General features: G+C 54.5%; 1 protein-coding gene and 1 long non-coding RNA gene across 3 annotated transcripts; both read left to right on the forward strand.

Annotated features, from left to right (window-relative positions):
* Positions 1-5,382, forward strand: LOC134476870 (uncharacterized). Its single transcript, XR_010048654.1, has 5 exons — positions 1-145; positions 1,678-2,704; positions 4,485-4,560; positions 4,708-4,882; positions 5,021-5,382. It is a non-coding gene; the product is annotated as an uncharacterized LOC134476870 (long non-coding RNA).
* Positions 5,383-5,457: 75 nt separating this feature from the next.
* Gipr (gastric inhibitory polypeptide receptor) lies at positions 5,458-15,605 on the forward strand. 2 transcript variants are annotated; one of them, XM_013146904.3, is made up of 13 exons: positions 5,458-7,140; positions 7,531-7,630; positions 8,264-8,371; positions 8,781-8,884; positions 9,558-9,661; positions 9,852-9,996; positions 10,599-10,758; positions 10,979-11,039; positions 11,327-11,396; positions 11,516-11,604; positions 11,694-11,832; positions 14,117-14,158; positions 14,232-15,605. In XM_013146904.3, exons 1-13 carry the CDS (start codon positions 7,078-7,080, stop codon positions 14,415-14,417), a joined length of 1,371 nt encoding a protein of 456 aa, XP_013002358.1. In that variant the 5' UTR covers positions 5,458-7,077; the 3' UTR covers positions 14,418-15,605. The 2 variants fall into 2 exon arrangements, with proteins under 2 accessions (XP_013002358.1, XP_063108975.1); XM_063252905.1 differs by lacking the exons at positions 14,117-14,158; positions 14,232-15,605 and adding an exon at positions 13,940-14,100.
* The last annotated feature ends 1,338 nt before the right edge of the window (positions 15,606-16,943 follow it).

Here is a 16,943-nt window from a genome sequence, read left to right on the forward strand (position 1 = left end):
GTCTGAAGTGGAGCCCCCAGGTCTGGGAGGATGGGGTGGAGGAAGACACTGCCTCATCTCCCAGATCTTCTCCTTAATCTTTTATTGGACTCCCAGAAGCCTCTTCGCAAAATCAAAGCCCGACATTATTCTCAAATCCTTCCAGGTATCCACTAGCGCCGCCCGGAAACTCAAGCTAGCCGAGTTTTTGGTGGTTGTTTATTAAATCTAGCCCCTCCCCTTAGAGCGCCTAGCCCCACCCTCAGGATCTCATGGGTGTTTACATCCTCTCCCCACCCACCAGCTATTACCTCCGCCCTCTGACCGAGGAGGGATTATAATCTCCCGGAATTCAGAACCGGATTTTTGCAGGATTAGCTCCACCCTCGGAATTCAAACCGCTCCCCTAACTCTATCAGCCCCTCCCTAACCTCTCCATCCAATGTCTTCTGGGTATTCGAGGCCCTGAGGTCCGCACACCACCACCACCACCACCACCACCCCGCCAGAGCCCTAGACTCCCACAGCTGAGTTATTTAGTCCGGGTTTTGGCACAGTCCCAGTTGTACAGCCCGGACCAGCTGGCGGTGTCAGTCGGAGCTGGCTGGGAAATTGGGGGAAGGGAGGAGGGTGAAAAAATCTGACAATGAGCTGGGCATGGTGGCTCGTGCCTGTAATCCCATCACTCGGGAGGCTGAGGTGGGAGGATCATTGTGAGTTCGAGACCAGCCTGGGCTACAAAGTGAGATCAAAGCCAGTCTGAACTTCATAGCGAGACCCCGTCTCAAAAAAGACAAAAAAAAAAAAATCTGACAATGGACTTTGAAAACAGTGAACTGCCCTTCCACCTCTCTACTGAGGGTCAACACCTAGAGATGACCCAGACCATGTTTTGCAGATGGTTTCAAGGTCATGACGCAGAGCTCAGAGCAAAGATGCACACCCAGAGGGCTGAGGGAGCCCTGGGGAGGGCCCATCCTGGGGCTCCCTGTGGTGATGGAGGGAACAGCAGGCAGAATTTAGAGGGGCTGTACTGGAGGAGGGGTGGGGTAGACAGGGCTCACATTTTTTGTCTTTTCTCTCTGCCTCTAGTCTTCTTTTTCTTACCTCATTCCCTCTTTGTTAAGATGGAGTCTTGCTGTGTAGTCTTTGAACTCACAGAAAATCTCCCGCCTCAGCCTCCCAAGTGCTGGGATTACAGATGCATGTCATCACACCTGGCTCTCACTCATTTCTGTTTCTCTTTGTGTCTGTGTCTGGAAATAGGATTTGAAGCTTCATATGCTGGGCCCTCCTTTCATCACTTATGAGCTGTGTCAACTTGGGCCAGTTACTTCTCTCTGAACCCCAGCCTCCTCTGGAAAATGGAGACAATACACCTGCTACAGGTCTATTACAGAGTGAGCAGCTGTAAAATTCCAGTATATAGTAGTTATTAGCACGTGTGTCATTTTTTTTTTTTTTGAGATAGGGTCTCACTGTGCATTTCAGGATACTTGAACTCACTTTGTAGCTCAGGCTGGCCTCAAACTCACAGCAATCCTCCTGCCTCAGCCTCCCAAGTGCCACCCATTATTATTCTATTAGTTCTACTGACTTATGGCTGTCTCAGTCTCTACTTTTTTGTCTTTCTGACTTTTTTTCTAACTGTCTTTCTGTCTCTCCTTCTTGTTTTTGTCTGTTGGTCTCCATCTTTAGGTCTTCTTTTGGGGTAAAAGCTTCATAAGCCAGGGTGACAGCTGCCTGTCACGAGTCTTCAGCATTACAAGGGCAGAGCCTGGTACCTAACACATGAGAAGACAACACTGACCAGGAGAGCCCCATCCCAGCTCCCTGGCACTCAGAGTCCAATGAAGAAAAGTTTTTGCTGAGAGAATGGATAAAACTGACCTGGTGATGGTCTTGGAAGATGATCAAACATACAGAACTTGAGCATGGTACCACACATAGGTAACTCCAGCACTCAGAGAGGCTGAGGCAGGGGGGTCACCATGAGTTCCATGCTGGACTGAACTACATGTTAAAACCTTGTCTCAAAAAATCAATGGAGAGAGACCATTTAGGTAAAGTGAGGAGAAAGGTTTGGAGAGCCAAGAGTCTGCTAAGTTGAGAAGGCATGGAGAAGAGGCAGGAAAGCTCTGGGAAAGCCTGGAAGGCAGTGGAGAGGAGCTGGTGATTCCCCTGAGGGCACTGGGGAGCCACGGCAGGTTCAGAGCATAGGAGGGACAAGATGAGGTTTGGGCTTCAGCACGTCCGCTGGCCGACGCGCTGCCCTGAGGGATGGGAGTACGCGTCAGAAATAGAACCAGACCCCAAAGCCGGCAGGAAAACATGAAGGTCAGCCTGTGGTCCTCCAGGCTCGGAAAGGGGTGGGCTAAGCTTGTCCGCCGCCACCAGAGGACAGCAGAGAGCCCCACAGGACTGACAGCGCAGTCCTGCCACAGAGATCGTGCGCTCAGGATCCGGAGGTGCAGGAGGTGGAGCTGTCTGGAGAGCCCCAGCGGGAGCCCCTCTGCTTTCCGGGCTCCCCATCCTGGCCTCTGGGCCCCTGAACCCCCTACCTTACCCAGCTCCAGATTATGTCAACATTACTGGCTGCTGTGGTCAGGACAATATTTGCCCTCAGCATCCGAGGCGGTTGCTATGGAGACGTGCACCACCCTCCCCCCAAAGTCTCAGAAAAAAACAAGAGGAGCTGAGGCTTTCACATTGAGCTACATCCGCAGTGCGTTTTTATTTCTTATTTTCTGAGAGTCTCACTGTAAATTGCCCATGCTGGGCTCAGACTTGAAATCCTCTTGCCTCAGCCTCCCTTAGTGCTGGAATCCTGGGTGCACACCTCCACAGCCAACCTGTTTCTTAGATCTTGTTTCTTTGGGTCACTTTCTCTGGGTCTCTATCTGTTTTGGTCTCTCCAAGCCTCTCTGGATTCGTATTTTTTGTGCTTTGTCTCTGCAGGTTTTGGTCTGTAGATAGCTAGCTGTCTCCTCTGTCTCTGTGTCATTGTGTCCCAAGTCCCTTTACTTTGTCATCTGGCTCTTGTCTCTTTGGGTCTCTGTCTCCCTTTCTGTTGGAGACTGTGTCTTCCTCTGCCCACTTCTGTCTCTCTCTTGTCACCTCTTTGTGTCCTTCTCTCTTGGAGCACAAGTCTCTCTCTGGGTCACTGGCCCTCAGGCTTCTGCCCCGGAAGTCCTGAATCTCAGGGGGCCAGTGCAGTCTCCCTGTTCTGGTCTCAGTCCCCACGGGGCGCCCCCTTTCCCCATATCTCTCTGCCTCATTTCTCCTGCACCATCTGCCCAAGCACCGGGCCCCTGCAGCTCCCCACAGGCTCTGCTGAGGCAGACGGCCCCAGGGGGCAGGAGCTGCTCGAAGGCTCCATCCCAGGCGGGCAGGACACTGCCTGTTCCGCGCCAGTGGCAGAGGCCCAGTGACCAGAGCCAGGAGCCTAAGGCCTGGGAACAATGAGGAAAGAGATTTAGACAGACAGACAGACAGACAGACAGACACCAAAGAGAAGATGGGAAGGGAGGGGAGAAAAAGAAGAAAGTTTCTAAAGGCTGGCAAGAGGTGACCAGGCCAGAGGAAGGGAGAGGGTAGCAGAAAGGAGGGGAGGGACAGGAAGAGAAGGCCAGCAGGAAAGGCAAAGCAGGCTGGCAGAAATGAGAGGCTGCCACCAGAGGCCAGACAATGGGTTCGGCACAAAAGAGGAGGCAGGATTAGAGCCACAGAGAGGGACTAGGGGGGCAGGCAGGGCGAGAAGAGGCTGGGGAGGGGCTGGGGAGGCAGGGGAGCAGGCTATGAGAACCAGGGTTCCCTGGGGGCAGGGCTGTGACATAAGGCTGCCTGCAGAGGCTGCTGGTCTGCCTGAAGTTTCCCAAGCCCTAGCGTGGCATCTTTGGTCCCCTCCCCAGAGGGTTGGAGGGGCCAGTTAGGTGCCCGGACTTTTGCCCTCCCTCCCTGTCCTGTGTGCCCTGGAGTGGGCCAGGAGGCCAGGAGGCATCTGTCTCCCGGCCTGGCTTACAGGCCCCAGTGCTGCTGCCCACCTCTCTGCTTCTGTCTCTCTCCTGCTCTTCAGCCTTTCCCCGTCTCTCTCATTCTTCTTTTTTTTTTTTTTTTTTAATGTTTTGAGACTCTTTGTGCAGCTCAGGCTGTCTTGAATTCACATGTAGCCCAGGAGGTGATTCTCCTGCCTCAGCCTCCCAGGGGCTGGGATTACAGACATTACTTTCTCTTCCTTTCCCTCCACTCCCCTCCCTTCCCTTTTTCTCTGTCTCTCTCCTCCTGCCCTTCCCTCTCTTCCTGTCTGTCTCTCCTCTTCAGCTCTCTCTGGGCCTTCCTTTCTCTTCCTGTCTCTCACACCACCTCAGCTCCTCTTCCCTGCTCCTGCCCCTTCAGTGGGGTGACCCTCCTGCCCCCATGGGGCTAAGGCAGTCAGACTCCTCCCCTGCCGCAGCCTCTCCTTGAGGTGCCGGCCTGTGTCAGACCATTTTCCTTGTCCACTTCAGATGGAGCTTTCCCAGGACCCAGAGGGCGCCAGGAATGTGGGCCAGAGGGCAGGGAGGCCCCAGCGGCCAGGCCCTGGTGAGGAACCCCCCACCCCAGACTTGTTTCCCCCCAGCTTGCAGGACAGCCCTCATGCCATCCCTTGCTGCCTGCCCCTCGGAGGCCTCAGGGCCTGTTTCTCCTCTGCAACTGAGCAGAGGCTCCTCTGTCCCACGCATTTCCTAGCCCCAGGGGAGTGTGTGGTCAGACTGCTCCACAGTGTGATTGATGAGCAGGAGGCCCTGAGAGCCAGGACTGGGCTCTGAGCCCCCTCTGTGGAGAGACACTGTCCCACAGAGGGCAAAGGAAGAGCCTGGAAGCAGAGGCTGGAAACCTGTGGGCCACGGGGATTCCCAGAACGGTGAGGCTGAGGGTCAGTGTGTACCTGTGGGATCACGTGACGCATATCGGGGTGTGTGTGTGTGTGTGTGTGTGTGTGTGTGTGTGTGTGACTTTTGAGAACATCTTTTTTTTTTTTTTTTTTTTTAATTGGTACCAGGTATCGAACTCATGACCGCCTGCTTGGAAGGCAAGTGCTTATGCTGCTGAGCTAAATCCCCAGCCCCCGTGTGTGTGACTTTTAAAGTGTGACTGGACTGTCTGTCGTGGAGAGTTGTGTGTCTGTGTGATTCTATCACTAGGTGTGACCATGTGGGAACTTATGGAAGCATGTGCCTTGGCGACACTTAGAAAGCATGTTTTGGGGTACAACTGTGGGCTCTGGAGATTGTGTGGCTGCATAGTCCCCCAATTCTGCGTGTGACTTCCGGGAACTGTGTGACCCTGTGAGTAGCCACACAACCTGTGCGTTTTCTACTTTGACATCATCTCTTGAACCCTGCTCTGGGCAAAGCTGGGAACCTATGGGGATGGGGACATCTTGCTCCTGTCCTTCTGGGGCCCTCAGGGAGCACGGGGAGGGGGTAGGGGGTGTTAGTGATGAGCTACTAGTGAATGTGTAAGCGAGTGTGTCATGGACAGCATTCTGGGTGCTGCAGGACACTGACCATTTCCAGTGAGTATGAGGAGCCCAGAGCACTGCACAGGTGGCTGTGTCACCCTGTGGATGGTGCCACCTGGTGGGTAAGAGACCTGTTCCCTGAGTGTGGATGGCGTTGTACTCTAGTGAATGAACGTGACTCCAAGGAACAGTGTGTGTGCTTCTGTCCTGTGTTGCGTGGGGCCGGCCTGTGGGGTTGTGTGTGATCCTTGCACATGGCGTGGCCCTGTGTGTAAGAGGCTGGGTGGGATGGGGTGGTCGGTGGCCTGAGGGCCAGGTGGAGGTGAGAGATTGTGCACACCGCGGGGGGAGTCCTCAGATGTCGACTCCTCTCCCTTGTGACAGTGACAGTGCTACTCTCAGCAGGGGCAGGCAAGGCCCCCTGTTCTGCCTCTAGCTCCCCCCTCCAGCATGGGTTCTGCCCTGGCTCCGCCCCCACCACTGCCCCAGGCTCCCAGGCTGCCAGTGCCTGGAACCTCTTCCTGAGCAGGAGCAGCAAGGTGCCAGAGGCAGCGGTGGCAGGGGCATTGGGAGCCAGTGTCCAGGCCCAGGACAGGGGACAGGTGAGGCCACCCTATCCCCTCCCCTGTTTCTGCTCCGGGGCCTGTGAGTCCCTCTCTAGCTCTGGCTCCTTCTCACCCTAGACTTTGGCTCCCGCCTCTCTGTCCCCCATCTCCCTGTCTCTTAGTGTCTCTGTCTTTCTGTCTCCATCTCTGCTGAACCTCCAGATGGCTTTATTTCTACACTTTCAGGTCTCTTCCCATCGCCTGTCTCTGCATTTTTCTACCTCCTTTTTGTCTCCTAGCTCTCATTTTTGTCCGTCTTTTTCTGTCCTTTGGCTTCTGGTGTCTTGCTGTGTGTCTCCTTGTGGCTGTGTCTGGGAGTCTCTGTTCCTGTCTCCTGTGTCTCAGGTCCCCTCTGGCCTCCCCCTCTCCCTACACAGTGGCCCCAGGGAGTATTGGGGGTTGGAACAAAGGATTTTGAGGCATGTGAACCCCTGCAGATCTAAGCCCAGGGTTTGATGGCTCTCTGGTCCTTAAGTGTCTGGATGCTGGGCAGGGTCATCACAGTGACTGTGGCCTTTATCTGACCACATGGGGAAAGTTTTGTGATGTCTGCCATTGGAAAACCCCTTGGGCTGGACAAATGGAAGCTCAGATGGCCTTTCAAGCTCCCCTTCCGGCTAGGCTGGCAGTTTCTACGTGCTCCTCTCCTTGGTGATCCTCAGGTCTCCGGGGTCTCTACGTCTAGACTCTGGGTGACACTGAGGCTTCTGCCCAGCGCAGCTCTAGGGCAACAGCCCCCTTTGCAAACACCCTCCCCTCCACCGCCGCTGCCCTAGCAACAGTTGGGGGCGGCCGGGGGCTGCACCCACCAAAGAGACCCCGCCCACCACAAGCCCCGCCCCGTCCCCAAATCAGGAGCTGGCCGGGCCTTCAGTGCACCTGTAGGAATCCCTAAGGCCGGTGGAGGCTGAGGCTGGGGCCCCAAGGCGGAGGGCAGAGGACAGAGGAGCTGACTTTGCCCTGGGACCCTCCAGACCCTTCTCCGCTTTCATGATGCTGAACTCTGGGCCCCTGCGGGTGTTGCTGCTGCTGCTGTCGCTCCGGAGGGTTCAGGTGAGGACGCAGAGACCCCAAAATTCACGTTTTGGGAAGGGCCTCTCAGAGAGTTTTGCCTTGCTCGCTCAGACTCAGTTCAGATTATGGTTTCCAGTCCTCCCCGACCCCCACAAATCCTCCCGAAGAGATCCAGTCCCCCAGCCCTCTCCAACCTTCTGGAAGGGTTGCAGTCTCCTGTAGCAAATCCCTTTGCGGTTTCTAGACCCCCCTCAGAGTTTTCTAGGCTACCCAATACTGCCTACCAAAATGAGACAGCCCTTCTAAGCTTCTGTCTAAGGTGTTTGTGACCCTCTGGAGCTGAGTCAAGCTGAGTCGCCTGGGAGCTGGAGTCCTTTGTACGTCTGGGGGGGGGGGGGAGGTGAGATCCTCCCTTCTCTCTCTTACTAGACAGACTCTGGGCCACAGACGGCGGGGGAGCTGTACCAGCGCTGGGAACGGTACCAGCGGGAGTGCCAGGAGGCCCTGGGCGCCGCGGAGCCGCCCTCAGGTTGACTCCAGGGGCTGGAGGGGTGCAGGAGGAGCTGAGGCCTATGGTGGGATAGGGGCGGGCCTAGGGCTGAGGGCGGGGTGGGGGCGCTCTGAAAGAGAAAACTCTGGGATCCAAGCGGACAGTGTCGGGGCGTGTAGATGGGCCTGGCCTGAGGGCAGTGAGAGCTGGAGTGGGACCCTGATCAGTGCGAGACGCCTCGAACCCATGTGGTGGGGCACCCCTGTAATCTCAGAACTTGGGAGGCTGAGGCTGGAGGATCGCCGGGAGTTCGAGGCCAGCCTGGGCTACGTAGTGAGTTCAAAGGCCAGAACTACTTGGAGACCCTGTCTCAAAAACAAAACAAAACCAAAAAAAAAAAAAAAAAAAAAAAAAATGTAGGCGAGTTCAAGGAAGAAGCTGGAAATGGAAAGGAGCTTGAGTTGGGAAGGTCCTCAGGCGTGGGGAAGAATCTAGCTTTTGGATCCTTGGTGGGAGCCGGGGGTGGATTTTGGAGGGTGGGCGTGGTATTGAGAGGTAGTGGGCGTGGCTAGAGCCGGGCTGAAAGGATTGAGGAGAAGCCTGGTCCTGCTGCCACGGGAGGTCCAAGCACAGTAGGTCCACCCAGCTTCTGGCCCCCATATCCACTCCCAGGCCTCGCTTGCAACGGCTCCTTCGATATGTACGTGTGCTGGGACTACGCTGCCCCCAACACCACTGCCCGTGCATCGTGCCCCTGGTACCTGCCCTGGCACCAGCATGGTGAGGCGCTCTCAGGGCTCACTATGTCCGGCACCACTGCCCTGCAGCTCGCAGCACAACCTCCTGCTTCTGTCCCTTGCCCTTCTCGGTCCCCTCCCTCTTCTGCCAGGCCCAGTGTCTCCGTGTGCCTCTTAGAACGGGGGGCGGGGGGGGTTGTCTTCTTTTCTTTCTTTTTTTCTATTTTTTGTTTTCTTCCACTTGGTCTTCCTGGGTTCACTGGCTATGTCGCCTCAGGCAGTTTGTTTAATTCTTGCCTCCTTTTCCCCATATATAAAATGGAGCTAATAATTGTACCACTTTCACGAGCTTGTATGAACATGGATCATGTAAGACACACACGGGCTTGTGACATCGTACAGTCTGTGTCCTCCTCTCTCTGCCTCTGACTCCCTCCCTCTCCTCCCATTAGTGGCTGCAGGCTTCGTCCTCCGCCAGTGTGGCAGTGATGGGCAGTGGGGACCTTGGAGAGACCATACTCAGTGTGAGGACCCAGAGAAGAATGAGGCACTTCAGGTAACAAGAGGGCAGGGGATCGGGTTAGGATGTCTAGGGAAGGTGGAAGGATTGGAAACCCCTTGTACTGCTCAGGGGTCGAGATTCCAAGTAATAGAAACCCAACTGGGACTTGCTTACCGGAGGAAAAGAGAAACACTGGCTTATAGTTGAAGTCCAGTGTAAGGAAACAGCTTCAGGTACAGAGAGATCTAGGTACTCACATGACAAGGTGGGGAATCTCTCTGTCTCACTGTATCATGCCTGTTTTTCCTCTGTGCTGGCCTCATCTTTTCTATGTGGTAAAAAAGGTGACCCCCATTAACACCAGACCCACATCCTACCAGCCAGCAACAGTGGGAGGACCGAGCTTTCTTCTCAATGACCCCAACATCACATCTCAGGACTGACATGTCCTGGCTTGGGTCCTGTGGTCTGTCGAGGTGAATCCATGTGTGGATGGAGTGTGTGTTAGACAGAATGCTCACACTGGCTGGTAACATCCCAGCCTTGGAGCGAGAGAGGGTCAGCCTGCTCCAACAAGGGTAGATGGTGGCTCAAGAAAAAAATGGGCTACCGAGCAGAAACCCAGAGGAAAAGATCAACTTTTGCAAGAGTAGAATTGGGCACTGGGAAGCCCCTCCCTGGGCCCGAAGGAGGAGCCTCATTCCCATGCTGTCCTTGTCCCCACCAGGACCAGAGACGGATCTTGGAGCGGCTGCAGGTCGTGTACACCATTGGCTACTCCCTGTCCCTGGCCACTCTGCTGCTAGCCCTTCTCATTTTGAGTTTCTTCAGGTGGGACGCCCAGCCCTGCATGGCGGTGGTAGAGATGTGAGCCTCAGGCTTCCCAGTAAGATGGGGACAGTGGCTACGCTCCCAGCACCCCCGATGGATCTAGGAGAAGGGCTGGTGGGTGGTTAAAGAAACCTCATGTAGCCACAGACAGTTCTGCAGGGGTCCCCATATCAGCTTTCAAATTCCACAGGCGGCTCCGCTGCACTCGTAATTACATCCACATCAACCTGTTCACATCCTTCATCCTGCGCGCGGCTGCCATCCTCACCCGAGACCGCCTGCTGCCTCCCCCTAGGCCCTACCCCGGGGATCAGACCCGGACCTTGTGGAATAAGGTGAGCCTCCTTCGGTTCCTCCGAATGGGAATCCACCTCTTGGTCAGGTGGACGTGGCCCACTTACTACTTGCAAACACATTTGGAGAGGGACCTTCTTCCCAACTCAACTTCCTCCACCGTCCAGTTCTCTCCATCACTTCGCCTCCTTTATTGGAATTTTCCATTATGTCTCTCTTGATCTTGATTATGATTGGGCTTTTCCACCAGTGAGAGGTGGTGAAAATCAGCCGGGGGAGGGTACCAATTTATTACTGGAACAGGGGGACGAAGAGAGGCTGGAAGCAAGTTAGGCCATAGCACTTGTTGGTACGGTGGGAGAGTCCATAAACTAGCAGGAAAGTTTAGTTCTTAGGAGACAGCGAGGTAGGGGCCATATTTTGGGATTCTGGAGGAAGGACCCTGGTGATAAAAAGGAGGGCGAGAATTGTTAAGGTGATCAGTGTGGGAAAGTCCATACAGGGAAAAAGAATAGCGTGAGAGAAACCAACCACAAAGACCATCCACTGGGGATACTGACTGGGAGAATATTTGATGGCAAGCAATGAGAATGGCACATCCCGGCCTCCCCGACTTCCTCCTGCGCCTGTCTGACCTCCCCAGGCCCTGGCCACCTGCCGCACAGCCCAGATCGTGACCCAGTACTGTGTGGGTGCCAACTACACGTGGCTGCTGGTGGAGGGCGTGTACCTGCACCGACTGCTGGTGCTTGTGGGGGGCTCGGAGGAGGGCCACTTGCACGGCTACCTGCTCCTTGGCTGGGGTGAGCTCCGACCCCGACCCCGACCCCGACCCCGACCCTGCCCAGCCCAGCGCGCCTCAGCTCCCCACTGCCCAACTGGTCTACCTCAGGGGGTCTCCTTCCTCTCTAGGCTTCTGCCCCCCACCCCGGCAGAGAACCCCGCGGGTCATGGGCCTAGCAGGGCCCCTGCGTGCGCTGACGGCTGCGGCGGGGTGGGGGGCGGGGGGCGGGGTCTGCACAGGGGCCCCTGCGCTTTTCGTCATTCCCTGGGTGATCGTCAGGTACCTGTACGAGAACACGCAGTGAGTTGCAGGGCCTGGGGCGGGGCCTGGAAGGTGGGCGGAGCTTTGAGGGATGTGGGCGGAGATTGTTGTTAAAACGGGGCCCCTGGGGTAGGGGCGAACGTGGGCGGGGCTGAGGAATGGGGAGTTCGCAGCCGGATGTTTGGGAAGGGGCGGGGCCTTGCTAGCAGTGGGCGGGGCTTCTAGAGGAAATGTGAGTGGGCCTTAAACGACGTGGGCGGGGCCTGGGCTGCACACCTAGCAAAACCGGAAATCTAGTTTTCCGACTCCTACACTGCCTCCCCCAGGTGCTGGGAGCGGAATGATGTCAAGGCTTTTTGGTGGATCATACGCACTCCCATCCTCATGACCATCTTGGTATGGCCGGTTCCGCTTCCTCCAGGACGTCCTCAAGGATTTCCCACTCTGGGAAGCATGGAGCTATCTCCTGCCCCCCAGAATGAGTCGTGTCTGGCTCAGCTTCTCTTTCCTCACAGATTAATTTCCTCATCTTCATGCGCATTCTCGGCATCCTCCTGTCCAAGCTGAGGACACGGCAGATGCGCTGTCCCGACTATCGACTGAGGTGGGGGAGGGGATCCCAGGATGAGGGGAACCCGGGGAAAGACGCGGGGTCTTCCGAACCCAGGGACCAGTACCACCCTTTGTCCCCAGGCTGGCTCGCTCCACGCTCACACTGGTGCCTCTGCTGGGCGTGCACGAGGTGGTGTTCGCTCCGGTGATCGAGGAACAGGCAGAGGGCACCCTGCGCTTCGCCAAGCTGGGCTTCGAGATCTTCCTTAGCTCCTTCCAGGTGCTTGGGCAGGGCTGTGGTCCTCCCCGAGAGGGTTGGGGCAGGGGGGTTGTGCTTTCATTCATTAATGCGCAGGACAGCAAAATACTAAGCTGGAGCTGCCCAGGGTTGGAGAGGCATCTGGATCTCAGCAGTACTGAGGAGCAAGGGCTGGATGGAAGTAGTGGTCAAATTCAGATTTTATCACTTCTGGCTGTGTGGCATCCATCTCTGGATAGAGACCAGGATGAGGGAAGTGAGATGCCTCAGGCACAGAAACCAGATTTTCAAATTCAAGCCAATGCTGCACTTAATTGCCTTGGCTTAGTCCTTACTTTGCCTCACCGTGTTGGCCTCAGTCTTGTCATCTCTAAAGTGGGGACAATACCAGTCTCACCCTACAAGACTGTTCATCAAATTCAGCAAAAAATTATTGAGCACTTATAGCCACTAGGCTGTCTTCCAGGCTTATAGGGGAGATACTGAGAAGAACCAAATGGCCCCCACTCTCTCAGAGACAGACCCTAAACACACTGTGTGCACAAGGTTGTGATTAGATGTGCAGTGAAGGGGCAGGAAAAGAGATGCAACCGGGTGTAGTGATACAGGCCATTCTGGGAGGCCAAGGCAGGAAAAGGTAATTTTGAGCCCAGCCTGGTCAACTTAATGTATCCAAATAAATGTTTTAAAAGGGCTGGGGATGTAGCTCAGTGTGAAGGCCTTGGATTCAATCACAAATCCAAGGAAAGCTGCAGTGGTATTTTGGACAGGGCATCAGGGAAGGCCTACCTGAGGGTACAATGGGGAAGAGAGCTGAAAAGGTGAGGACCAGTTAGCAGATATTGGGGTGCTCCAGGAAGAGAAACTCTAGATGAGACCCCCAGGACAGCAGCAGCATTATGAATGGAGCCCAGGGTGCCTCCCCAGTGAGTTTGAGGCCAGCCTGGGTTTCACAGTGAGTTTAAACTGCATAGTGAAACCCTGTCTCAAAAAAAAAAAAAAAAAAAAAAAACACCTCAAACTAGTACAAAACTCTGAAAGGCCTTTGGTTTAATCCCAAGTGCAACTAAAAAATAAACTAAAATTCAAAAATCTTGGCCAGGCATACACCTGTAATCCCAGTATTTAGGCAAGTGAGGAAGGGGATACCCTAAAGTCTGAGGTCAGAATGGGCTACATAGTGAGGCCCTGTCTTCAAAAAACCAAAATCAATAAAAGCCATATATATATAAAAAATCTCCTGGGATATTTAGTAGGTTTTAAACTTGAGAAAGGGTCTCACTATCTTGTTAAATTCCTCAGGCTGGATTTAGGATTATAGGTATAAGCCACCATGTCTAGTATTTAATTTAGTTTTCCTCACTAGAAGAGGAGGGATGTGATCTGAGTTTTGATATGTATCTATTAATTTATTAATCATAAAATAGAAATAACTACCTATTTTGATATTGGGAACTAAATGCGGGTCCTTGAGCATGCAGAGCCTGACTCTGTCACTGTCCTACTGTCACTGTCTTTATTTGAATTTAGAGGTAGAACACTTAGAAATGCAAACTATTTATAAGGAATGGTATATAAGAATGAAGTACAGGAAAAAAAATGAGTTACAGAGCCGGGTGTGGTGTGCAGACCTATAATCTCAGCATTCAGGAGGCTGAGGCAGGAGGATCGCTGCAGATTCCAGACCAGCCTGGGTTATAAAGTGAGCTCAAGGCCAGCCTGAAGTGCATAACAGGACCCTGTCTCAAAAAAATAAAACAAATAAATAAGAAGAAGATTAAGAAAAAGGTTAAGGCCGAGTGTGGTGGCACATATCTAATCTCAGCACTCAGGAGGCAGGAGGATCACTTTGAGTTTGAGGCCAGCCTGAAATACATAGGAAGACCCTGTCTCCAAAATAAAGAAAGAAATAAATAGTTAAGGCTATATGCCAGGAACTCCCAATCTCTTGCATATTAACAGTGCCTTAATTCTCATAGCTACCAATACTACTGGATGGTAAAACAGATGGCCCATTTTCCAGATGAAGAAACTAAGGCACAGAGAGGCTAAGCAGCTTACCCAGAGAGTGCAAGTAGGGGAGGGATTGTCACTCAGGCCGCCTACTGTCACGTCCCCTACTATGCAGCAATCTGGCCAGCGCAAGGCAAGAGTTCTGCGCCAGTGACCAGGTGACTGCGATACTCCAGGACTAGGTGGCGACATCTATAAAGCGACCTGGGGCTGGGCAAGAATCGGAGCTCATTAAGGAGTCGTTAGAATACTATCCCTGCTGGGCAATCTGACTCCGCCCCTCCTCCGCCAGGGGTTCCTGGTCAGTGTCCTCTACTGCTTCACCAACAAGGAGGTAGGAGAGCCCGCCCTCGCCCTCTGGTGGCCGCTTGAGAACAGCGCCGCCTCTGAGCAACCCGTCGTCGCAGGTGCAGACGGAGATCCGCCGGGGCTGGCACCACTGTAGCCTACGTCATAGCCTCCGTGAGGCCCCCCGCCCACAACCAGAGCGCCTCTCCCGGGGCTCTGGCCCCGCTGAGGTCCCCATCCGCCACGCCTTGTCCTCGAAATCGCTTCCAGGGCCTGGAGATGAGGTCTTGGAAAGTTACTGCTAGGTAACAGGAATATGCAGTATTTATGGAGCTGCCGGCCTGTGGTACCAGACTTGGTGTGGGAGACACCGGGGAGATGGGAGAGAAGGAAACAGAAGATGGAGTCTTTGCCCTCCGGGGCGATGACAACTGTGAACACAAGAACATCGAGTGACACATGGACTGTGCAGCGGTTATGAAGGGAATACAGACAGTCCCAGGGACTCAGGGGGCCTTCTCTGAGGAGACAACATTGAAGCCATGCCTGACAGGGGTCAAGGAGACAACTGTGCAGAGAATGGGAGGATAAAGTTCTAGGCAGAAGGTTGGGCATGTGAGAAGGCCCTGGGGCAGGAAGGCATCTGTGCAGTCTCTGCCCTGGAGTGGAGGAAATCCAAGCCCATGGCTGGGGAGAAGCAGGCAGGGGCGCAGGGGTCAAGAGTTTGCCCCAGAGGCACTGAAGAGCTCAGCAGAAGCGGTTCATGGGCTAGTGTTTTCCACAGGTCCCTTTGCCTCTGTTGTAAGGTTTCTCAGGGCAGGGGTAGAAGCCAGGTCCGTGAGGGGTCCATGAGGAGGGGACTGCAGAACGGTGGTGGCTGTGTAGGATGGTAGCTGAGGAGAGTGAGGAGCAGTTGGGTTCTGGAGCTGTTTGCCAGGCTCTAAGCCAGACCCGTATGAGGAGCACAGCAGAGACAGGGCCAGGGTGCCCGTTTGGGGCAGAGCGGAAAGCTGAGACTGGGTTCAGGGTTGGAGGGAAGAGTGCTCTTTGTGTGTGAGGCTGGCATCACCTGTAGAGTACTCTAGGGAGGGTGGACATGAGGTCCTGGAGCCCCAACACAGAACACGAGAAGCCTAGGATGCAGAGATACACAAGGGCAGCCCCACAACTGAAAGCTCCTGTCCAGAGTATGGAGGACCAGCGAAGGCTGGGGAAGGTGGCAGGTCCCACCTTCCTGAGAGGGAGAAGCTGGGGAGCAGCCCGAGGCCTCATCCGGGCTGGAGCTCCATCCACACACAAGACCTGAGCACCCTCACACACAGACACACTGGGCACCCTGGGGTCTCCAGCTCCTGGACAGATGTGCTCCACAGCTGAACTTGGAGCCTTTTCAAGTGCATGTCCCCACTGTACGCTGGACCATATCCCCTTGTGTTTTGATGGGGTGGGGGCCTAAGGGTAAGGTCCAGGCAAATAAAGCAGGAGAAACTGTTGCTCTGTAAATTTCTGTGGCAGGGCTCTGAAGGGACATGACTGAGGGAGGCTGCATGGCTGCTGGGTTTCGTGAACAAGAAAACCTGGACCCTGAACCGCCCACACCTCTGTGAACCTCAATTCCACCAATGGAGGGTGGGTACAGTGATGGCACCTCGATCCTAGGGGTGCCCGAGTCAACAGAGGCGTGGTGTGGGTCAGCGCGTGGCCACGTGCTACTCTGGCCTTGCTGACCGGCACTATCAGAGACTGTGGTCCTGCGGTCGCAAGTTCCTCACCCCGGCCCACCCTGCCCCAAATCACCTCCCGCTTCAAGGGCTGGAAACCAAGCCAAAGCACAGGAGTTAAACGCAGCTTCACCATTCTCTAACTGGGTGGCCCCCGGCAAGTTATTTTACTTGTCCTCCCGAGGCCTTAGCTGTCTCATCTGTGAAACAGATGACTCCAGTGCAGGGTCCCCAGCTCCACCTCCAGGATTTTGGCTGTGCTTCCCATAGTGAGTGCAACAAGGGGTGGTGGCATACACCTGTAATCCCAGCACCTGCGAGGCTGACTGAGGCAGCAAGATGCCCTAAATTCAAGGCCAGCCTGGATAGTAAGTTCAAGGCCAGCCTCAACTATACAGTGAGACTCTGTCTCAAAAACAAAAACCTGCAAACAGACAGCCGGTTGTGGTGGGACATGCCTGTAATCCCAGCATTCTGGGAGGCTGAGACAAGAGGATTCCAAGTTCAAATTCAGTCTGAGCAACTGAACTAAAAAAAAAAAAGTCTGGGACATAACTCAGTGCTAAGGCAGCGGGTTAAATTCCCAGTACATTGCTGGGCTTGGTGGCATACAACTGTAATCCCAGCACTCAGGAGGATGGCTGAGTTCAGGCCAGCCTGGGCTACAAAGTAGAGCCGTGATCCAGCACAGTAGGTTTGCATCAAGCATTACTGCCTCCTCAATCAGTGCCCCTGGAAAGTGATACACCCATCTGAGCCTCAGTTTCCTCTTCCGGAAAAAAAGGTACAAACTGCTGGGCACAGCACACACCCCTGCAATTCTAGCACTTGAGAGGCTGAGACCACAGAACGCCACATTCCAGCCCAACCTGGGCAAATTAGCATGGCTGTCTCACAATAAAAAAGGAACACTGGGGGCTGGGGATTTAGCTCAGCAGCATAAGCGCCTGCCTTGTAAGTGTGCGGTCGTGAGTTCGATCCCTGATACCGTTAAAAACGAAAAAAAAAAAAAAGGAACACTGAGCTGGGGACGCAGCTCAGTGTGAAGGCCTTGAGGTCAGGATTTTCAGTCTCCGGCTCTGGAAAAAACAAAGGTGCCTACCCTAGAAC

Source organism: Cavia porcellus, unplaced genomic scaffold (genome assembly GCF_034190915.1).
Source record: "Cavia porcellus strain 051 isolate PalLab524CR breed Dunkin Hartley unplaced genomic scaffold, mCavPor4.1 scaffold_7, whole genome shotgun sequence".
Classification (NCBI taxonomy): Eukaryota; Metazoa; Chordata; class Mammalia; order Rodentia; family Caviidae; genus Cavia; species Cavia porcellus.